This window comes from Chrysemys picta, chromosome 4 (assembly GCF_011386835.1).
Source record: "Chrysemys picta bellii isolate R12L10 chromosome 4, ASM1138683v2, whole genome shotgun sequence".
Lineage (NCBI taxonomy): Eukaryota > Metazoa > Chordata > Testudines > Emydidae > Chrysemys > Chrysemys picta.
In genome coordinates this window covers 91,866,838-91,890,687 of record NC_088794.1, presented here as the reverse complement: position 1 = coordinate 91,890,687, position 23,850 = coordinate 91,866,838, and the positions used below count along the sequence as shown (strand labels likewise).

Below are 23,850 nucleotides of genomic sequence, written 5' to 3'. Positions count from 1 at the left end.
ACATCCTTCTTGTAGTGTGGGGCCCAAAACTGGACACAGTACTCCAGATGAGGCCTCACCAATGTCGAATAAAGGGGAACAATCACGTTCCTCGATCTGCTGGCAATGCCCCTACTTATACAGCCCAAAATGCCGTTAGCCTTCTTGGCAACAAGAGCACACTGTTGACTCATATCCAGCTTCTCGTCCACTGTGACCTCTAGGTCCTTTTCTGCAGAACTGCTACCTAGCCATTCGGTCCCTAGTCTGTAGCAGTGCATAGGAGTCTTCCATCCTAAGTGCAGGACTCTGCACTTGTCCTTGTTGAACCTCATCAGGTTTTTTTTGGCCCAATCCTGTAATTTGTCTAGGTCCCTCCGTATCCGATCCCTACCCTCCAGAGTATCTACCACGCCTCCCAGTTTAGTGTCGTCTGCAAACTTGCTGAGAGTGCAGTCCACACCATCCTCCAGATCATTAATAAAGATATTAAACAAAACCGGCTCCAGGACCGACCCTTGGGGCACTCCGCTTGAAACCGGCTGCCAACTAGACATGGAGCTGTTGATCACTACCCGTTGAGCCCGACGATCTAGCCAGCTTTCTATCCACCTTACAGTCCATTCATCCAGCCCATACTTCTTTAACTTGGCGGCAAGAATACTGTGAGAGACCGTATCAAAAGCTTTGCTAAAGTCAAAGAATAACACATCCACTGCTTTCCCCTCATCCACAGAGCCAGTTATCTCATCATAGAAGGCAATTAGGTTAGTCAGGCACGACTTCCCCTTGGTGAATCCATGCTGACTGTTCCTGATCACTTTCCTCTCCTCTAAGTGTTTCATAATTGATTCCTTGAGGACCTGCTCCATGATTTTTCCAGGGACTGAGGTGAGGCTGACTGGCCTGTAGTTCCCTGGATCCTCCTCCTTCCCTTTTTTAAAGATGGGCACTACATTAGCCTTTTTCCAGTCATTTGTGAGCAGGAAGTGGAGACAACAGGTACACTGCTATCAAGTGGGCGGGTGAGGGGTGTGAGAGTATATTTCAGTCAGTGAGCAAGTTTCCAACCACACTCACTAGCCTTTTCAATGAAGTTTTCACCACTACCTCCATTTAGTTTGTATGTAAAATACAGTGTCCGAAAAAAGTGAGTGCATGAGAGACAAACAGTTGCAGATGCTTAGAAATCACAGCTCTGAACTTTAGAAAGCTTTAAATATTTTGTATGGTCTCTCAGCTTTCACATATCCTGAGTTTTATAAAGATAGTTAAAGTTTTAAAAACATGTGCATAATGGTCTTCCAATACAGCTGAGAGCCAGAATATTTTACTTTTTCACAAGCAGAAATATGGTATACAGAACACTACAGTTCTTCAGTTGCTTTGCTTCTGTAATATTTGACATTAAGTTCTCAAATTTTTATAGTAGAAATTTGCATGCAAAGCACTAAACAGAGCCTGACACATGCCGGTGAAGGAACAGGAATACGTATTACCTTAGAGACATTAAGTTGATATTTATCTGAATTCCCCAATTTACATGAAATCCAGTTTGACAAGGCACTATATAAAAGTTAGGATTTAAAAAAAAAAAAATCTTACAAAAATGTATAATTGTTTTCTGCACTCCTGCTGTTTCCAGTAATGGGGGAAAGTGAAAGATATTATATGTAAATGTTGTCAATGTACAAAGTAAGCGAATGGGGGCGGGGGGACACCAACAAGAGAATTTTCTCTTCACTGACTTTCCAGTTATAGGGATTTTGGGTGTTACTTATAAACAAAGGAGATATAAAATTCAGACAGAATGCAATTTCCAAGTCGACTGTGTCCTTTTAAACAAATGTCAGGTTACTTTTCTTCAATCAGCATTTTTCAGTTGAAAGGCTCCCAAAGCACACTATACAATTTCCTAAGAAATAATTTCACACACTGCTGATATAGAACTCTGCAGCGCTGCTTAACAGTACACAATATTAAACCACAGTTTAGAATGGAAAGCGAAGACCAGTGTATCCAGTTGAAAACTTGGGGAGAATAACTAGACAAATACCATTTTATTAGTATACTGGCAAGACGTTGGTCTTAAACGTAATTAGCATTGGTGGTTCAGTGGTAGAATTCTCGCCTGCCACGCGGGAGGCCCGGGTTCGTTTCCCGGCCAATGCAAGTATCGCTTTGGGGGGGAGGGATAGCTCAGTGGTTTGAGCATTGGCCTGCTAAATCCAGGGTTGTGAGTTCAATCCTTGAGGGGGCCACTTGGGTATCTGGGGCAAAATCAGTACTTGGTCCTGCTAGTGAAGGCAGGGGGCTGGACTCGATGACCTTTCAAGGTCCCTTCCAGTTCTAGGAGATGGGATATCTCCATTTTTTTTTTTTTTTTAACTTGTTCATATGCAAATAACTGCCCAGTGCACCAACAGTTTTTCCCAAAGCTCTTCAATTACAGTTCATGACTTGAATGGTGATTGTGGAATTAAAAAGGGAGGTTAGGGAAAGAGGGGATAATAGTTCTGTTACAACTGAAACACAGTCTTATCTCTAAGTTTCTGACACATGGAGTTTGTGACTTTTAAAGAGAGTTTTGATTGTTTGTGAAAGATATCAAATTTATGGTAGTTTAAAATGAAGTCATCCATAGAACAGGCACAGCACTGGCAGCAACAGTACAATCTTCCCTACACTACCCCACCAACCTGATCCCAGAACCACCACCTATAAAAGGAGAGCAGCGGCACCGGAGGCAGCAAACAGGGCGGCTAACAGGGGAGTTTGAGAGGGAGTTCGCAGGGGGAGGTGGAAGGGGAGGTAGGAGGGCGCGGTGTGTTGTGTGCTCCGAGTCCACAGGTGCAGTGGGCAGAGATCGCAGCAGCCATGAGCCAAGCAGCAGCAGACAGAATGCAGATGGCCGCATGTGGAAGCTGTGGTATGTATATGGTCCTAGCAGGGGAGCTGGAACACAGGTATGTGTGTATGAAGTGTCGCCTGATAGCGTTACTGGAGGAAAAGATTAAGGGGCTGGAGATGCAGGTAGAGACCCTGGTGGAGTTTAGGCGGGGGTTTGAGCAGCTGATGGAGGACAGGCAAGGGGGCACTGAAGAAGTATGCCCTATGGCGGAGGTAGAGGCAGAGGTAGAGGACGGTGAGAGGGGAATGGAAGGGAGAGAACATGGGAGGTGGAAGCATGTGACTGTGAGAAGCAGGCCAAGGAAAAGAAGGGCCAGTGAGGGGGGAATAGAACTCAGGAATAGGTTCGAGTGTTTGGATAGCGAGGTGGAGGGGCAGCAGGTGGCGACTGAAGGTGTAAGGGTGAGGAAGAAGAGAAGAGCTGCTAGTCCAAGAGAGAGGGGGGAGAAGTTGATGGAGACAGCACCAATTCTGGGCCCCGTGAGGATTCAGGAAGGCATAAGGGAAGATAGGAATAGGCACAGGTCAGGACTAGAGGGATCGGAGACTAGATTACTAGATCGCACTGTTGCCAGGCGACGGCAGGTGTATGTAATTGGAGACTCTTTACTGAGGAGATTGGATAGGCCTGTGACCAGGGCGGACCCGGAGAATAGAAGGGTGTGCTGTCTACCGGGCGCAAAGATTCGCGATGTGGACCTGCGGTTGAAAAGGATCCTACAAGGAGCAGGTAAGAACCCCCTGATAATCCTTCATGTGGGAACGAATGATACGGCTAGGTTCTCGTTAGAGAGGATCAAGGGAGATTATGCCAGGCTGGGGAAGACGCTCAAGGAGATAGAGGCTCAGATTATCTTTAGTGGGATTCTGCCCGTTCCGAGGGAAGGGCAGCAAAGGGCTGATAGGATTGTGAGAATAAATAGTTGGCTAAGGGAGTGGTGCTATAAGGAGGGCTTTGGGATGTATGGCCACTGGGAGGCTTTCGGGGACAGACACCTGTTCTCGCGGGATGGGCTTCACCTGAGTAGGGAAGGAAATAGGCTTCTGGGAGGGAGGCTGGCTCATCTTATCAAAAGAGCTTTAAACTAGCAAGTTTGGGGAGACGGTTGGGAGATGCACACTTAATCTCCACGCCAGATTCCAGTATGGAGAAGGTGAGTAAAATGAGAGGAGACATAGCTGGGGAGATGAGATTGGACATAGAAAGGACAGGAGGGACGGACACTAGGAGGCCCGCAACATATAGTGCTGCTAATGGGAGACGGGCTAAACGACATACATTAGGGTGTCTATACACCAATGCCAGAAGCCTAGGTAATAAAATGGAGGAATTGGAGCTCCTGGTCCAAGAGCTGAAACCAGATATCGTAGGAATAACGGAAACGTGGTGGAATGACAGTCACGACTGGAACACAGGTATGGAGGGGTATGCGCTGTTTAGGAAAGACCGGAACAGAGGTAAAGGTGGGGGGGTGGCATTGTATGTCAATAGTGAAATAAACTGTAAAGAAATAATAGTGGATGGATTAGACAACACAGAGTCCGTCTGGGCAATACTCACAATGGGTAATAGGACTTCTAGAGCCTCTCCGGGGATAGTGCTTGGAGTGTGCTATAGACCGCCGGGATCGACCCAGGATATGGATAAGGAACTATTTAATGTGCTTAGAGAAGTAATTACTAATAGAAACTGTGTAATTATGGGGGACTTTAACTTCCCGGAAATAGATTGGGGAACAAACGCTAGTAGCAATAATAGGGCTCAGATGTTCCTAGATGTGCTTGCTGATCAATTCCTCCATCAAGTGGTAGCTGAACCGACGAGGGGGGAGGCCATTTTAGATTTGATTCTGGTAAGTAGTGAGGACCTCGTTGAGGAAGTGGTAGTAGGGGACAATTTGGGCTCCAGTGATCATGAGCTAATTCGGTTTAAAATACAGGGAAGGAGTAACAGAATTAAGTCAAAGACTAGGGTTTATAATTTTAAAAAGGCCAATTTTAACAAATTAAGGGGACTGGTAAGGGAAGTGGATTGGGCAAACGTATTAATGGATTTAAAGGCAGAAGAAGCATGGGATTACTTTAAGTTAAAGATGCATGATCTGTCGGAGGCCTGTATTCCCAAAAAGGGAAAAAGATTACCAAGCAAGAGATTTAGACCGAGCTGGATGAGCGACCGACTCAAAGGGGCGATTAGGAAAAAACAGAAAGCGTACAAAGAGTGGAAGAGGGGAGGGATCAGTAAGGAAATGTACCTAAGTGAAGTCAGAGAATGTAGAGATAGAGTGAGAAAGGCCAAAGGCCGTGTAGAATTGGACCTAGCGAGGGGAATCAAAAGCAATAGTAAGAGGTTTTACAGCCACATAAACAGGAAGAAAGCAAAGAAAGAAGAAGTGGGACCGCTGAAGACTATTGCCGGAGAGGAGATTAAAGACAATCTAGGCATGGCGCAATATCTCAATGAATATTTTGCGTCGGTGTTTAATGAGGCCAATGAAGGGATTAGGGATACTAGCACCATTACAGAGGGGCGTTCGGGATGGGGGATTACCGTATCCGAGGTGGAAACAAAACTTGAACGCCTTAATGAGGCTAAGTCGGGAGGACCAGACGATCTTCATCCGAGAATATTGAAGGAATTGGCGCGGGAAATAGCAGGCCCGTTAGCGATAATATTTAATGAATCTGTAAACTCGGGGGTGGTCCCGTTAGACTGGAGAATAGCTAATGTGGTTCCTATTTTCAAAAAAGGGAAAAAAAGTGATCCGGGTAACTACAGGCCTGTTAGTTTAACATCTGTAGTGTGCAAGGTGTTAGAGAAAATTTTGAAGGAGAAACTAGTTGAGGACCTGGAGGGTAGTGGCAATTGCGATGATTTACAACATGGTTTTACGAAGGGCAGATCGTGCCAAACGAATCTGATCTCCTTCTTTGAGAAAGTAACGGATTTATTAGATAAGGGAAATGCGGTGGACCTAATATACCTAGATTTCAGTAAAGCGTTTGATACTGTACCCCATGAGGAATTATTGGTTAAACTGAAAAACATGGGGATCGATTTGAAAATCCAGAGATGGATAAGGAATTGGTTAATGGGGAGAATGCAGCGGGTCGTATTGAAGGGTGAACTGTCAGGTTGGAGGGAGGTTACCAGTGGAGTTCCCCAAGGTTCGGTTTTGGGACCCATTTTATTTAATCTATTTATAACTGACCTCGGAACCGATTGCAGGAGTAGGCTGGTAAAGTTTGCGGATGATACGAAGGTGGGAGGCGTTGTTAATTCGGAAGAGGATAGGGATATCCTGCAGGGAGACTTGAATGAGCTTGTGAATTGGAGTGTCAGAAATAGGATGAAATTTAATAGTGAAAAGTGTAAGGTGATGCATTTGGGGATGACCAATAACAATTTTAGTTACAAGATGGGGACGCATTGGTTAAAAGTAACGGAAGAGGAGAAGGACCTAGGGGTCCTTGTAGACCGCAGGATGACTATGAGTCGACAGTGTGACGTGGCGGTGAAAAAAGCCAATGCTGTCTTGGGATGCATTAGGCGAGGGATATCTAGTAGGGATAAGGAGGTCCTGCTTCCGTTGTACAAGGCACTGGTGAGACCTCATTTGGAGTACTGTGTGCAGTTCTGGTCTCCCATGTTTAAAAAAGATGAACTCAAACTGGAACGGGTGCAGAGAAGGGCCACTAGGATGATCAGAGGAATGGAAAACCTGTCGTATGAAAGGAGACTAGAGGAGCTTGGGTTGTTTAGTCTGACAAAGCGAAGGCTGAGGGGGGATATGATTGCTATCTTTAAATATATTAGAGGGATTAATACAAGGGAGGGAGATGAATTATTCCAGCTTAGTACTAACGTGGATACGAGAACGAATGGATATAAACTGGCCGTGGGGAAGTTCAGGCTTGAAATTAGACGAAGGTTTCTGACCGTTAGAGGGGTGAAATATTGGAACGGCCTTCCGAGGGAAACGGTGGGGGCGAGGGACTTGTCTGGCTTTAAGATTAAGTTAGATAAGTTTATGGAGGGAATGGTTTAATGGTAAAACATAGTTGTCAAGGAAAACCAAGCAATGGTAGGTAAATAGCATAATGCCTAAAAGGGGTCAGGATGGAGACTCTTGCCTATATGCTCGGGGTCTTACTGATCGCCATATTTGGGGTCGGGAAGGAATTTTCCTCCAGGGCAGATTGGCTGAGCCTCTGGAGGTTTTTCGCCTTCCTCCGCAGCATGGGGCAGGGATCTCTAGCAGGAGGGTCTCTGCCGATTGAGGTCACTAATAACAGGATTGGGGACTTCAGCAGCAGAGTCCAGGGAAGGGGCGGGGACGGTTTTATGGCCTGCAGCGTGCAGGGGGTCAGACCAGATGATCATAATGGTCCCTTCTGACCTTAAAGTCTATGAGTCTATGAGTCTATGAGAAAAATTACTTTAGTCTCCTTGGTCTCTCTAGATTGCCAACAAGTGTGCCTGTTTTGATGGTGAGTTGAATTTGTGGACATCTGTCCACTAGAAACTAAACTGAGAGCCCTCCCAAACTGTTTAAAAAAAAAAAATCACCAAAAAGATGTTTGGTGGTAACACGTTATGGTCAATAAAGATATAGGTCTATTTCCAACCTGTGACCCTGGATTCAATATAATTTCTATCCCATTATCAATCCCTGAGCCACATACCAAAGTTTTTATTTTATAAGCACAAAGGAGACTGGTGCACTGAACCATAGCACTTGGTCTATCATCCAGTCCAACCTTTTACCTTCATCTCTGTTTTCTTGTTTTCTTCTCTTCTTCTGCCTATGTTCAGCCTGTAAGAAAGTTGGCCTAAGTTATTGTACCAACAGCACTGAAGGATTCTTCAGTGAAACCATCAGGGACACTAGACTAACAAACGTAGCAAGATCCACTGAGATTTACTTTGACACTCCGCCCACACTGTATAATTCATCAGCATATGAAAACATGTTGTGGGCCTGGATAATAAAACTAGTGCAAACACTAAAATAAACCTATAGTAGGGATAAGTTTAACTTTTCTTAGTACATTTTATAACAGTGTGTGGAAAACTACAATTATTCCCTTGAAGTTCTGTGTATAGTACGTATCCATTTATACAAATACAAATTCAACATATTTTCTTGTGAACATCTATGAGGAAGTCAATTCTTTCTGAAAGAGCCTATGCATTTAAATTCTCCCCTATTACAAGAATGTAAAAAATGTGTTGATCCTGTATAGTATTTCTTTTGATCAGTACATCTCAAAGAAGAAGAAAAAAAACTTGTGAAGATAGCTCTCCATCTAATAAAATATCTTTATGGGTAACCATATTTAATATATTTTGCAAATTTATATTAGTTTGATTTTTTTTTTTTACTTCGATACAATACTGCTCATCCAGGGAGGCCTAAAAGATAGAAAAAAAAATTGAAAAATAATTTGTAAAGATCTGCTTTGATTTGTATTATACTACAAATGAGCAACGCAATTACTTCACTTTGCCCAGACCAGTGGTCCCCAAACTTTTGAGGGTCACGCCCCCCCCCTTACCTCGGGCAATGTCTCCCCACCCCTGGAGCCAGGGCCAGGAGTGGGGCTGCAGCTTGGGGTGAGAAGTGGACGGGGTAAGGGGGCCGAGGTTGGGGTGTGGGGCTGAGAGCGGGACCGAGGCTGGGGCAGAACCACAGCCAGGCTGTGGTGAGGGCTGGTAGCTGGGCCTGCGGCCAGGTGTGGCTCCAACTCCTGGCCTTGCTCCCAGCCTCTGCCCCAAGCCGGGAACAGAGTCATGGCTGCTGGGGGCTTGCGCGGGCCTGGGAGCGGAGCCACGCCGAGGCTGGGGCCAGGGCCAGAGCCAGGAGCTGGGGATGCGGCTGGGGGCAGGACCAGAGCAGAGCTGGGGGAGGGGCTGGATGGTGCTCGCTCCCTCCCCCCCTGCGCCCAACGGACAGTCCTCCACGCCCCCCTAGTGAAGCACACCCCATACTTTGAGGGCCTCTGGACCTGGACTAGATAATATATATATATTTTCAAATCTTTTAAATGCACTGTGGAACTATGCACATTTATTTAGGGCCAAATTATGCTTCTTCCCCTGTTTGGGTGAGCTAGTATTTTGTCTTTTTTTGACCTGGCATCTTATTTTTCTAACAGGTATTTTTTACTAGAGCTTAACAATCTTGTGTGACATCTGGCATCCCAAAGAGACCTAATTCCTTTTACTGCCATACATAAAAGGAAGTTGTAGTGTGCAACAAAAGGTTTAGCTGAACTTAAACATGAAGAGAGTAAATGGAGATTTCAAACTTTGTAGCAGAAACAGCGGAAAAAAATACCTGTAATGCGTGGGTGGAGAAGGGAAAACCACATAGGTACTGCTCTTAAAAAGCACTGGGGTAGATCCTTAGCTGGTGTAAGTTATCATAGCTCCATGGATTTACACTGGCAGAGGAGCTGTCCCATTGTGTCTTCACTACACTTTCTATAATTTGTTCCCTAGATGGAGTCTGTCTCCAGTATGCAATCTGATAATGCTTTTATTAACCTACATTGCTTGTCACCTGTTAAAAAACTGAAAATTTAGGCTGGAGTTTTCAAAGGGATCCAAGCGACTTAAGCACTCAACTCTCTCTGATTTTCAGTGGGAGGCAGGCACCTAAATGCTTTAGGCGCCTTTCAAAATTCCCAGGCTAAACGTCCTGGACTCACAGCTGCATTAAAACGGTTTCTTTGTTTTTAAAAAAGTTACACGTACACCAAAAAAACCCACATTGATATTTTCTTGTGCTGCACAGAAGCGGAGATTATCAAGATTATCTTTGTGTAGTAGAGTTGTGTTTGTGAATTTGAATAATGTTTTACTAGAATATTGATGGTAGTTTTTTACAGCTTAATTACAGAAGAACAGTTTTTGTCACATGAAAAACATCTTTGCTGTCTCCTCTGTCAAAAAAACAAAAGTTAGCTTCCCTATGAGTATGGTTCGAGGATTAAGTAGAATACATTAAAAGAAATAAATCAGAGATATATTATTAAGCACTCTAACATCTTGAGACTCCATTACATCCCTCCCTTCAGTTCACCAGGTTTGTTTAAGCAGAGAACAAAAGTTTGTGCTCTCCTCTGCCCTTCACATTGTCTACCTTGCTGTGCTGGGTCTTGGTATAGTGATAAAAGAACATATTGAATTCTTTCATGCATTCATCCTTCAATTCATAAACTCCATGGCCTGACACACCCGGTTTCCTAAAAAAACATTTACAATACATGGATTAACAACACATCCTCAGTGCTTATTTATAGCACAAGCAGCAAGTAATGTAATTACTTCCTAAGGAAATGTTAAGAGTGAAACGGAACACAATGGGACCTGGCTCTGCATATTTAAACAAGGATGGCAACTTCATTACATTACAAAGTACAAACAGAATTCAGTTACCAGTTTTTAACTACCAGCAATACACTTTCCTATGGATCCTGCCCATTGCTCTCTGACACATGGCACCAGGAGATTATTCACAGATGAATTAATTAAAACTTTCACCTAGAATTTCAGACATTTGGCCTGCATTGTGCCTCACTGTATAATCTTCAATTCCTTTTCAAGCTAGGCACTAATCTAAGTAACATAATGATATGCTTCCCAGTGAAGTACACTGAAAGGTCTCTTCTTTTAACCCCCATCCTACCCTCAAAACAAAAATTCTAGCCATATCTATGGTTCCCTTTGGTTAAATGTAAACAGAGCAAGCCACAAGCAATTCAGAATAAGGGAGACTACAGCAATTGAATTGGAAGTTTTTGTTGTGTGGTTGTTGGTTTTTTTGGACAGAATCATAACTGACCAAAATCAATTCAGATGTCAAAGTACCATAATCGATGGTTTCCTTGGTTGCCTATGAAAAGGATCTTTTCTACCTACAGATGGTAGCCAACAGTTTTCTGGCAGAAAAGTAAACAAGTAAAGAGCAGTCTAAACCAAACATTAGGGGAGATTTTCAAAAGGTAAAAAGGGCAGGTAGCGGTATGGTGGCCAGCTACCACAAAAGAAAGTGAGCTTTTAAAAATCTCCTCCATTAGTATGGGGACTCCACTTATATTTGTTTTCATTTGTGTATAGAAAAGTATTTCAAGCTTACAAAACAGGAGAGGAGTTTGTGTAGCATGACCAACAGTCTAATTAGGGTACATCTAGACTGCAATAAAAGACAAGCAGCATGGTCGCAGCTGGCTCAGGTCAACTGACTCAGGCTCATGGGGCTAAAAACTGCAGAGCAGACGTTCGGACTCAGGCCAGAGCCCAGGCTCTGAAACCCTGTGAATGGGGTGGGTCTCAGAGCCTGGGTGTCTACCCTGCAAATTTTAGCTCGGCAGCATAAGCCTCACAAACCCAAGTCAATTGACCCAGGTTCTGAGACTCAGTGCCGTGGATTTTTTTTATTGCAGTGTAAATGAATCCTTAGAGCTCTCATCCCTTCACCTGAATGTTATCTATAAAGTAGTATTAAGAGCTTACTTGAATACAGCCACTTTGTTTATTACTTTCTCCAAGCCAGTTTCATTGTTTTCCTGTTAAAACATTTAACACAGAGCATATTTTTACATACACATATATACTACAGTATTAGGTTACAGTCTAGAATATTAGGACTAAAATATGACAGTTCATAACATGTAAGACTAACCTATCAGTATCAGAATCTATACCAGCCTGTATCTACTCTAATAAAATCACCTCAAATCGATCACTTGTGAAATACGCCATTATTACTGCAACAAAAACCCACAGACAGTTTGCATGGTAAGTATAAAGAGCCATCTAGATCAATTCCATATTTAACCTATGGACTAATGTATTTTGTCAATGCTCATCCAAAATTGAGATATTCAAATTACAAATTTGGTGATGAGTAAAATAATAAGTACTCCCACCCCTGGAATGGGAAATGTAGAAGGATGTCCAAGAGAGAACATCAAGACTCCTTTGCTCACTGAACTACCTTCAGACATTACTTTTATCAGAGTTGTGCCCCATCCAAAGAGCAATTTTTCACCTTACTATTAAGCGAGGGCAGGCCACACAGTTTTTAATTCTGAAAGGTTAGTCTCTAAAAATGGCATCCGTGGAATCTATGTTTGGGGTTTACAATAATTTTCATAATATACTCAATTTGAAAGCAAAATGAGGGTTTTTTCTCCTAACTGCCAGCCCTATAAAAATCAGTCTGGGCTATGACAGTTAAAATGAATTCTTTCCATCTTGTTCTTTATCAGAAGTAAATTTTTCAGCAGGACAAAACTATACTTTCAACTACACCTGTGCAATTGTTTTCAAATAGATTTGCACAATGGTAACTGATTAGAATTTAGTAAATAATACTGTTGATGCATAAGATGGAATAGAGTTCAGCTCCCTCTCTTTCAGCTGCACTAGCTCTGCAGGTCCAACAGAAGAAATAATTTAAAAAAATATTTGTCATTTAGTTAGTAACTATGACTCAGAATAAACTCAAAACTCCTGCTCCCTGAGTACCAAAATGCAATCCTTCTACAGTATTTTTTCAGATTAGAACCATACTATGAATGTGTATATTTGTACTAGGACAATGACTGGTTCTAGGATGTTCTTGGCTGCAGGCTGCCAGTCTGAAGGACACAGACACACAACTAACTGTGGACGGTTGTTAAATTTCCCTTGAAGAGCACCATGCATTTATCTTTAACAAGGGGGGAAAACACTCATCTTACCAAAATGTAGTCATACTTCACTGTAACTCTAAATCCAAAATCTGTGGTTTCCATCAAAAGAAAAAGTAAAACACTAAAGAAATAGGCAGTAGAAGAGGGAAGGAAGCAAAAAAAAAAAAAATAGACTCACATTCTCAGGCAAAGATTTGGCAATAGCACTGTGAGCCATTGGGTCAATGCAGAGCAGATGAATAATTTCTCTCATAGTAATTTCTTCTTTTGTCACACTACTCACTCCAGGCACGTATCTTTCCCCTACCAGGAAGCCATAAAAGGAGAAAAAAGGAAAACAAGAAGGTTAAAAATACACTTCTGATTCACTCATACAGAAAAACAGTTACTAACCTGCTCTGTTATTGTTCTTCTTCAAAATGTGTTGCACATGTCCACTCCACTTCAGATGCGTGCATGCCCAGTGCACTAGCGTCCCTCAGCTGTACATCAGGTCAGTGCATGCCCTCTCTGCTGCCTCCTACTGTTACACAGTGTTACAAAAAAGGTGGAGCCACACTCTACCCCAATGGTCCCCAAACTGTGGGACTGCGCCATTCGGGGCAGCAGCCTATACCTGTGCCTGGAGGTCATCTGACCCAGGCTTTGCTCAGGGATAAGCTACTTCAGCATACCTGAGGGATGAGTCACTGCAGGCTCTGTTTATGGGATGAGTTAGTGAAGCTGAGTTGCTGCAGTAGGTCTACACTACAGCCGGGATCAGTGCTCTGAGATCGATCCACCGGCAGTCGACTTAGCGGGCCTAGTGAAGATCCGCCAAATCGACAGCAGAACGCTCTCCAGTCGACCCTGGTACTCTACCCCCGACAAGACAAGTGTGGTAAGTTGATGGGAGAGTTTCTCCCGTCGACCCCTCGTGGTAATTCGACCTAAGGTACGTCGACGCCAGCTATGTTATTCACGTAGCTGGAGTTGCGTAGCGTAGGTCGACTTAACGCGGTAGTGTAGACGTAGACTTAGTGATGAGTCACTGCAGGCTCTGTTGGAGGGGTGAGTCTGGCAACTGAGAGAACAGCCCTGGTCTTACTGTGGATTTGCCTCACAGGGGGGAGGGGAAGGGGGCGACTGTTTAAACCCCTGGAAGGGGACAGGATACCTCCACTCAGCGCTTTAGGAGGCAGGGAAGATAGCGGTTGCCATAATACACTGCAGTGGGTTCCAGAACAGCCTCCTTTATTGGGAGCACTTCTCAAGATCCCAAGATATTAACCAATCTGCATGAACTCTTGTGAATTATTTCCACTTGAATATTTAGCAAGGAAGCCACCCTCTGTAAGAGGTCCTGGTGGGCCCAATAATTGTCTGGCGCTGGTGAGGAAACCCCAGATACTACTCGGACAATGAGGAGGAGGAATCCAACACTAGTTGAGGTGGAGATTTGCCCAGTCCCTCCAAATGGAGATTCACTGAGGCAGGTTCCCCGTGTTCAGTACTCGGCTTGGCACTGGGAGTGGCTTCCTGTAGTTCTTGCCATGCAGGTTCACAATGTCTACTGGCGAATGTAGAGGGGGAAGGGTATGGAGAGGATTTGGAGACAGCAGGAAAATCCATGAGTTCCAATACAGCCACTGATATGGCACTGGAGCCCAATTTCTTCCTAATCATGGCTCCCTACTAGCCAGCCAACAGGGAGACTCTGCTGGATACCAAGAGGCGAAAACTTCTCAGAGGAGACTGAAGGCCTATGTGACGCAGCCATGACATGCAAGATCCCACTTCTAACTTATCTAGCCAGGGAAGAGAGGCGTCTCTTGATGCCAGAGTGGTGCCAGGAGTCCTTAGAGGACAGCATTGGGGAAATCATAGCCGGGTTGCGTATGAGGGAGTACCAGAGTGTCCACAGGGTACCCATGGTATTGGGTACTGAACACTAGTAGCCAGCAAATCCGTGACATTGTCCATCAGTAATGGTCAAGATGTCTGCTGGACTCCCAGAGAAACCAGCACCAAGAGACTCAGAAGATTGTGTGCTGTGGCATATGCCTTGGGTGTTGATGGCATCAGGAGACTCTCTTGCTGCTGAGGGTAGAGTGCGCTTGGTGCTGAAGCACTCTTTGGTGCAGATACTATTCTTCCCAGTTTGATCACTGGATGTGGACCTTGCTCACCTGGGATGACAGATCTCCAGTGCTGCTTCTTAGGTACTGGAGAAGGAGATTGGCGCTGAGACTCTCCCATCGCAGTGGGAGTGCTCCTGACCAAAGCAGAGGCACTTGGTGCCCACCCTGAGCAGGAAGACTCCAAGGATGGGAACAAAGCTGTCACCCTAAGATGCTTAGTTTGACCTCCCTGTTCTTTTGTTTTTTTTTAGTTCTGGCTTAAAGTCCCTGCAGATTTGGTACTTGTCTCTAATGTGAGCTTCTCCTAGGCACTTCAGGCACCCATAGTGTGGTCACTGACTGGCACTGGGTTCTTGCATGCATCGCAAAGTTTGAAATCTGGGGACTAAGGCATGCCCTAGCCCTGGGCATCAGAACCCAATCTAGAGGGAACTAGTTATACTAAGTAAACGAGTAAAAAAGGAAACCTAATAGTAGAAAATTAAACTAAGACTATAAACTAAGACAGTGGTCCCCAACCTTTTCCGTGGGCAGGCGCTGGACGACTACCCACCGGGGACCGGGGCCGCCGGACAAGCAGCTGCCGAAATGCCGCTGTGAAGCGGCAACGTCAAGAGGCAGCAGGGCCTCTTGACGTTGCCGCTTCACGGCGGCATTTTGGCGGCTGCTTGTCCGGTGGCCAGTAGACGGGCGCACATGGAAGCACCATCGCACCCGCAGGCACTGCATTGGGGACCCCTGAACTAAGACTATAAAACAACTATTAAACAATAAAACACTAAGAAAAAGGGAAACACCTAAAACAGCAAGATAAAACATTCTGACAATCATTACAGGCGATAAATAGAACTGAGATAGGTTGGCTCCACCCTTTATACCATTGCACAGCAGCATGAGAAAAGATACTGATGGGTACATTGGAGGGAAAAATTTCTGACGCTAGTGCACTGGGTGTGCGCACACTTGAAGTGGAATGGACAGATGCAATCAGTCAAAGAAGAACTATACTCCTGTACAGATATTTCATAGGACAAAATTTGTGAAACTATTCCCCGAACGATATTTGAGGGCAAAAGGGAGAAAGTTAAAAAAAAAAAAAAATCTGTCAAATTTTTTTTTGCTGCCCATAAGAACTCCATACTGGTTCAGACCAGTGGTCCTTCTAGCCCAGTATCTTGTATTTCTACAGTGGCCAGACTCAGTGGCTTCAGAGGAAATGAACAGTACAGGACAATTATTGAGCCACTGATGGAATCTACCCTCCATGAACTTATCTAATGCTTTTTTGAACCCAGTTATACTTTTGGCCTTCACAACATTCCACTGGCAACAAGTTGCAGAGATTGACTTTGTATTGTGTGAAGACGTACTTCCTTCTGTTTGTTTTATACCTGCTGCCTATTGATTTCATTGGGTGACCCCTGGTTCTTGTGTTAAGTGAAGGGGTAAATAACACTTCCCTATTTGTTTTTTCCACACAACTCATGATTTTAATTGAACTGTTGTATCCTCCTTCAGTCACCTCTTTTCTAAGATAAACAGATCCACTCTTTTTACTCTCTCCTCATATGGAAGCTGTTCCATACACCTAATCATTTTTTGTTGCCCTTCTCTGTGCTTTTTCCAATTCGAATATATTTTTGGAGATAGGGAGATCCGAACTGCAAACAGTATTCCAGGTGTGGCTTAACCATGGATTTATCTTTTTTCATTATTATTATCAATCCCTTTCCTAATAATTTCTTACATACTGTTAGCCCTTTTGACCACTGCTGATCATTAAAAGAACTATCCACAATAACGCCAAGATCTCTTTCTTGAATGGAGACTTTTTTTTTTTAATGGTCTTACATTTTATCTCTGCATCCCATCTGGAGGTGACATATACTCAGTCAATATGGCAACTGTTGAAGTCCCATATTATTACTGGATTTTCTGTTTTTGTAGCCTCTCTAATCTCCCAAATGGTTCCTCAGTTCCTAATAAACCTAAATCCCTCCTCCCAACACCATCATCTCATACATGCATTGAATGTTCTGCCTGTCTAACTGGCCCTGCATGTGGAACTGGAAGCATTTTGAAGACTGCTACCATGGAGGTTCTGGACTCTCATCTCTTGCCTAACATTTGGCCTCCAGAACCTCTCTCCTACCTTTCCCTAAGTATTGATACCTACATGTATCACAACCACCAGCTCCTCCTCAGCACTACACAAGTCTGTCTAGATGCCTTGAGAGGTCCGCAATCTTTGCACCTAGCAGGCAATTCACCAAGTGGTTCTCCCGGTAGGGTTGCCATCCCTCCAACATTGTCCTGGAGTCTCCAGGAATTAAAGATTATGTCATGTGCTGAAACCTCCAGGAATACATCCAGCCGAAATTGGGAAACCCTATCTCCCGGTCATCACAAATCCAAATCTTCAGGGTTATTACTGTTTTATTATAATAAAGTTTCTTTGGTGAGGTATAGGAATTTGCTTTGCTTTCTCAAGTATTGTCACCTATATGGTACAGCAACGTATATAACGTTAGAAATATTTTAGTTAGTTAAATCATCACATCAGGATAACGGATATCAGGCATAAAGTTAAGGAATAGGTTCTTCTCTTTATATTATACTTGAATAACAAATTGTGGAATTATCTAACAGCCTATACTGTATACAAGACACATTAGTTTCAGATGTCATGTTTGTGTGTCACAGAACCAACTACTTAAGAGTTAGCCAGTGTCAACCCCAACTGTCTAAATTAAAATACAGAGAATTGTCTAATGGAAAAGGTCATCCATCAAGTCTGTCCTTTCCAGCAGCAAATATCCATAGCTTTTTAACTACTGCCCTACAGAGAGAAAAGAAGCTAAATTACAGCCAATCCAAAAAGCAAAAGAAATCCCAAACCACAAAAATCAGATCTCATTTTTACTGTAAACAGAGTTTCTTACCCACAACATAGATGAGAACCTGCAGCATTTCTTCTATTAATATATTACATTGCTTGGTCAAATCCTATAGGTTTAAAAAAAAAAATTTTAAACAAAAAAAGTTGCTGGGTCAGGGAATAATGCAGTTAACTTCAAGCCTGGGTTTCCCATTTAACTTAAGGGTTTCCATAGATGACATTGTGAACATTTGAGCTGAGACCAATTTACTGTTTTAATAGGAAAACCACCCTCCAACCTGAAGCATTACAATCTGGAGAGACTGCCTTGACGATCATCTGTGGGTATTGTTCTGTGAATAAAATGCAAAATTAACATAGTAGGAAGGGATATAACTGGGAAAATTGTGTCCTGAATGAAGAGGTAGGTGAAAACCCTACATACCCTGAAGAATTGACAGAAGAAATCAGGAAAACTGCATTCAGAATAAAAAGATACATGAATATGCCTTAAAAGACACAGATGTATTGAGGGGGAAAAGCTTCCTGATTTTTATCAGACAACAGTACTGATAGAGAGACCTGCTCTGTATACAAACAGTAATCCTACTTAATGCATACAGAGGATAAAGGATGCAAACCAAAAACATCCTGAAACAAGATATTAACACAGAATGTGGAGAGAATTAGATGAGAAAGACGCATTGCTTTTCTTTGATAAAATCACATGCCATTCCAGTATTAACATTATTTGAATTGTATGGTAACTAGCAAGCAATTTGGACAGAGACACTGAAGACAGCAAAACCTATTTGTTTTACACTGAGAACAAGAAACTTTCTACTACCGAGGAGAAAAAAAATCACTTAGCTAACCATTGGATCACTTGTAACGTATGTTACTATTTTTGGTATGGTCTTATGATTGCAGCGAAACAGCTGGAGCTAGTTTCCTTGCTGATGTTCTATAACCTTGAAAGAGGAGAGTTCATGAATAGTTCCTTGCTGTTTACCTGGTCTTTGGTGGGCATGATCTTCTTGAAGGCATTGACAAGCTCATACCTCTGTAGTATCAGCAACAGGAAAAGGTTTGGATCCATAAACGATGCACCAATCTGCCAGATACCCCACATCCCAAGAGCTTTAGTTAGCATCAAATTTCTTCATTCAAGTATGAAAAATATCCCTCTTTCAACATCAATTTTAAATAGGAAATAAAGCTAACAAATTCAGAGCTAAGTACACAGTGAAAGCAGTTCAAGATTTAAAGCACAAAATTATGGGCTACACAAATTAATGTTATAAAGTGTTTCAGTTGAAAAATCAATGCATAGCTTCTTGATATTTTTGGAAGTCTTAGCTCCCTTTCAAGGGTTAACAGACATTAAAACCACACCCAAAAACAGAACTAAAGAACTAACTTAAATATCCTATCTGGCCATCTTTGTAAGTCACTCATAAGTATATTGCTTTCAACTACTAGGCAAGGTAGAGGATCTGTGTTTGGTTCAAACATGAGATGGGGAAAGTGGTGCAGAGCATACAAGAAATTACAATAAAAAGTAGAGAAGAATTTCTACATCGTATGACTTGCAATGTACGGTTGGGTCATTTGTGCAATCGGTACTATCCAGATATAGGGAAGCTTATTATAATTTGTGTTGCTACATAGCACTAATTAAAATTAAAAGCAAAACCACACAAAATTTGATGATTGAGACAAGGAACTGGGAAGTACTTTGTGTCGGCAGTAATTTAAAAGGTTTCTACCTGCAGCATGATGATGTCTTTATCATACATCTCTTCTCTACATTTAACATCCTGGTAATAGAACACCTGTGTAAATAAATAATACAAACAAAGTTTCACTAGAGAAAAAACAGTCATCTAAAAAATTCCTTTATATTTCCTGCACATTCTATTTTCACAAAAAAAAAGCTTCAAACATTTGTTCCCAGAAGTTTAAAGTGAGCCTACACTGGGATACTGTGACTTTCAAGTCTTTGTACAATCCATTAGATTACACCTCTCGTTTCAATTCATAGTCTTAGATTAACATGCACCCACTAAATAGGGAAAATAAGGTAAATGTAACATCTTCAGCTATTAATCACTTACTCCTCACCAGTTAAACAACATCCCAGGTTCTCCAAAGCTGTGGAGCATTCTTATTTCACACTGAAACAAAAGGGGATTATATTCATGTATCTAAAGGGCAGAATTTTGCCTTTAGTTTTCCATGGCATCTACAAAATACAACGCACTACAGAAGTGCTTGTTATTGATAATTAAGAGGTACCCCATTAAGAGTCCTTTGGGACTTGCAGATCTTCATTTTACATTTTTTCACACAATGATAACTCTAGGCTAAGTAGTACCCTGGTATTTACATTTATTACGCCTGAGGGCATTCCGTGACAAAAAATTAAAAATTCTGTGACAAAAAATTAAAAATTCTGCAATAAAAAAAATCAAGTTTTATTTGTCAATAAATAAATGTAGAAGCTCCAGCATGGCAGTGGGGAGCACAGGCCACTGGCTGCACAAAGGTGGGAGATCACCCTGCTGCCTTCCCACCCCTGGGACACAGACTCAGTGGCGAGGCTGCACCCCGACCCTGACACAGCACAAGGCCTGGACCTGCTCCCAAACTCCCTGAGGCCCTGCCCCTCTGTGCCAGGTGCACCAGGTGTGGGGCAAGCAGGCTCAACCAGGCAGGATCCAAGTGTGGAGGGGGATCACTATGGGGGGGAATCCAGGTGTGGGGTGAGAGGATTCTGTGTGGGACAATCTGGGTGCAGGCAGCTCAGTGGGGGGTCTGGGTGTGGAGGGATCTGGATGCACAGAGGCTCACTGGGGGGGGTTCCAGGTGCAGGGGCAATTGGACTCTACAGGGGGTTCTAGGTGGCTGGGACTCAGTGGAGGGGTCTGGGTGTGGGGTTCTCAGCAGGGGGGCCTGGGTGCTGGGGCAGTGGGGCTTGGTGGGGGTCTGGATGCAGCTAGTTGGGGGTCAGTGGTGTGGGGGTATGGATGTGGGGGTTCAGGGTGGTGCAGGGAGATGGGGCTCATCAGGGTGAGGGTTTGAGTGCAGGGAGCTCAGTTGGGGGTAGTTTGGGTGCAGGAGTGGGGGTCCAGAGGCATGGCATCTGGATGCAGGAGACTCCAGATGCAAGGGCTGAGGTTCAATGGGATGGGGTTTGGGTATGGAGGCCTAGGGGGGTTCTGGGTGTACAGGGTGAGGCTTGGTGGGGGTGTCTGGGTATGGAAGGTCCGGATGCATGGGGGTTGGGCGGATGGGTGAGCAGCTCCCCGTACAGTCACCCTCCTCCCGCAGCTGAGGAGCTATGGAGGCAGGAAGCAGGGGAGGATGCTGAGCTTCCTGGAGGTGGTTTCTGGGGGTGGGTCTGACACAGCCCCAGCCACTCCTTCCAGGGGAAGAGAAAGTCCCGTCCTCTCCTGTCTCCAGTCCAGCTGGGACTAGCAGCTGATACCGGCTCAGGGTAGGAGCCACTGGCTGGAGAGTCCCAAGCCCTGTGGTGATTTACCTCTCCACCAGCTGCTCTGGGTGCCTGAAACAATGTATCTGCACAGCTAGGGAGTGGTGCATGACAGCTCTTGCAGCTTCCCTTTGCTTCCCTGTCAGTGTGTCATTTTTCTGCGGGGAAGCAAAGAAATCTGCAGGGGACGTGAATTCTGCGCACATGCAGTGGCACACAATTCCCCCAGAAGTAATTTATACTTATGTTATGCAGGCTTACCACATGAGCTTCTTCTGGATCAGGTGCATCAGCCATCCTTATTACCAATGGGAAATGTTGGCACAAACTAACAGGACACAATCACGAATACATACTACAGAGAGTACCTGACTTATTAGGGAGAGCCCATTCCTTCTCCACATCTCTGCAGCAACCTGAGCAACCAACACTAGACAGCGCAAAGGGTATTCCACTAGCAGCTCCACTTGGAATTGTTCCTAAAAAAAATCAAAGTAGTTAAAACGGTCAATAGATTTAATATAGTAGAAATCTTGACGAATAAAAAAAAATAAAAATCAGTGATTACAAGATAATACAAAAGACCTAAACTGGACACAAAAGAAAATAGTACTTCTTAGGACAGAGGGATATTTTGAACTCAGTTTTCCTTTTGGCATCCCCTTTTAAAGCCTTCTGATCCCATCATAATTTATTTTCTACTCTGGTGCTCAACATAGCCCTGATCAAGCAAACTGAACCAGGTAGGTGGTTATGTGGAGCCTCAGTGAGTTCAAATGGACTTCACATGGGTGCAGGGGCTCTGCAGTATCTCTCTAGTATCAGTGCCCATGTTACATTGAGACAACTGCTGTTCTGTAGAGTGAACTGACTAATCAATTCATCTATGTAATCCAAACATCAGCCCCAAAGCAGCCACTGTAAGGAATCCTTCTCTTACTAGTAGGAAAGATAACACAAATAGGAAAGTAACTCTGAGGCAGACCTTTTAAAATTGTTCCAGGAAACACTAAGTCCCACTCCTACCCCTGAGTTGGCCACATCACACCCACTGAAGTTCAAGAAACCCATAGAAATATTTGAGCCACCACTTGCAAAGCAGACCCAGTCCCTTTCTGGCTGGGAGAACCAGGGAATAATAATATTGCCGACTCAACAGAAATTTTCAACATTATCTTCCAAGAAGTGAATCTTTCAACCTTCCTGAAAAATGCAATAGTCTACTCAATCCTCAGGAAGTCAACATTTAATGCAGACCAGCTTTACAGCTAAATAAAAATCAGGAAAGTAGTAATCAAGTTCCAACAATATATGACATCTGCCAACATTCTGGATGCTACTCAGTTAGGCTTCAAACCAAGGGACAAGATAGAGGCAGCACTCATAGCACTAAAAGATGTCTTCCTTATGGCAATAAAGGCCACATCTCAATGCTCGTACTGCTTGACCGCTCTGCAGCTTTCCATAGAGTTGATCACAACATACTACTGACCTGCCTACAACATGTCTGGAGTAGATATCTCAGCACTACAGTGGTTCCAACCATTCCTCTCCAAGAGGACCTCAAAGGTACACAGAGATCCCACAGCAATCCTTTCCTTCTTCAAAGTCTACATGGAACTACTTGAAAAGGTGGTAAGCTATCACATGTTCCAGTCCCAAAAACATGCAGGTGACACCCTGCTGCATACCTCACATTCAACATGTAATTGGCACCATTGCAAGACTGTACAAGAGAGCAGTTCACAGATGGGGAACAGTTGGCTCAAATTAAATCCAAGAGTGAAGAGATACTGGTCGAAAGGACAAAAACTTTTGAAAACCTAGCTGGGACTTTGGTCTCCGCTTGCATGTAAGGCATTTGCTCCACACTCCCCGTTGATAAAAGTGGTGTGAATCCTCAAGGTCATTCCTAATTATATATAATCAGGCAGCATCAGTGGTGAAAAGTGCCTTCCACCTACACCTTGATAGGGAACATCACTCCTTCTTCCAGGACAAGAATCTGGTCACAGTGATCCATACTTTCCTCATGTCCAAACTAAAATGCTGTAAATCACTATCTGGTTGCAAGACAGAAGCTCCAGCTTATACAGAACGCATCTGCCAACCTCCTCAATAGGAAGGGCCACCGTAAACTTATCTCCTCAGTGTTCTGATCCCTTCTATGGTTCCTATACATTTCCACTGATGGTTCTAAGCCTCCAAGCCACCAAGTCAACCCAGAGACATCAGCAATTATGTCTCCATCAGTGATCTGCCAAGATATGTGCAATCCTCACAGACAATGCAACTTATAAAATTCAAGAAGATTTTAAGAGCTGTAAGTAAAACATTTGCAGTTGTTGGAATTCAGCTGTGGAGTGAATGAACACAGGAGATCAAACTAATCCAGAATGTAAAAATTTCAGGGTACAATGCAAGTCTCTCTTCTTTGACAAAGCATCTCCACCATATTCAACAGTGTTTTGGGCCTCCCTTGGAAATTCTTAAAGCTGAAACCAAGATGCTCTCTGCATGACCACTGCAGACATAAGCTGTTCCAATAGGTCTCTCCTGGTAGATGTAGTCAATACCAATGAGGATGTCTTAGAAGGCACCGAGATTGTATGAGAGGCATGGCATTTACCTGGTACCGAGAATGAACTGGAGAATGATGTAGGTACAGACATTACCGAAGGAGTTATAGGTACCACCTTCTTAGAAAAGGAGTGCTTAAACTCTTGAGCTCTGCTTCTGCAGTATAGACAGTCTTGGTACGA

The 23,850-nt window shown here is 43.6% G+C and overlaps 1 protein-coding gene and 1 non-coding gene across 3 annotated transcripts in view; one reads left to right on the top strand and one right to left on the bottom strand.

Annotated features, from left to right (window-relative positions):
- UBR1 (ubiquitin protein ligase E3 component n-recognin 1) overlaps positions 1–23,850 on the bottom strand; it is a 147,986-nt gene that overhangs the window by 70,967 nt on the left and 53,169 nt on the right. For both annotated transcript variants that reach the window (XM_008169906.4, XM_005284635.5), the window contains exons 17-24: positions 21,457–21,567; positions 19,362–19,427; positions 18,605–18,706; positions 17,657–17,720; positions 12,773–12,897; positions 11,411–11,463; positions 10,038–10,140; positions 7,658–7,706 (exon numbers count right to left, since the gene is read on the bottom strand). In XM_008169906.4, coding sequence (XP_008168128.2) covers positions 7,658–7,706; positions 10,038–10,140; positions 11,411–11,463; positions 12,773–12,897; positions 17,657–17,720; positions 18,605–18,706; positions 19,362–19,427; positions 21,457–21,567 — 673 coding nt within the window. The remainder of the gene's footprint in view (positions 1–7,657; positions 7,707–10,037; positions 10,141–11,410; positions 11,464–12,772; positions 12,898–17,656; positions 17,721–18,604; positions 18,707–19,361; positions 19,428–21,456; positions 21,568–23,850) is intronic.
- On the top strand, positions 2,081–2,151 carry TRNAG-GCC (transfer RNA glycine (anticodon GCC)). Its single transcript has one exon. It is a non-coding gene; the product is annotated as a tRNA-Gly (tRNA).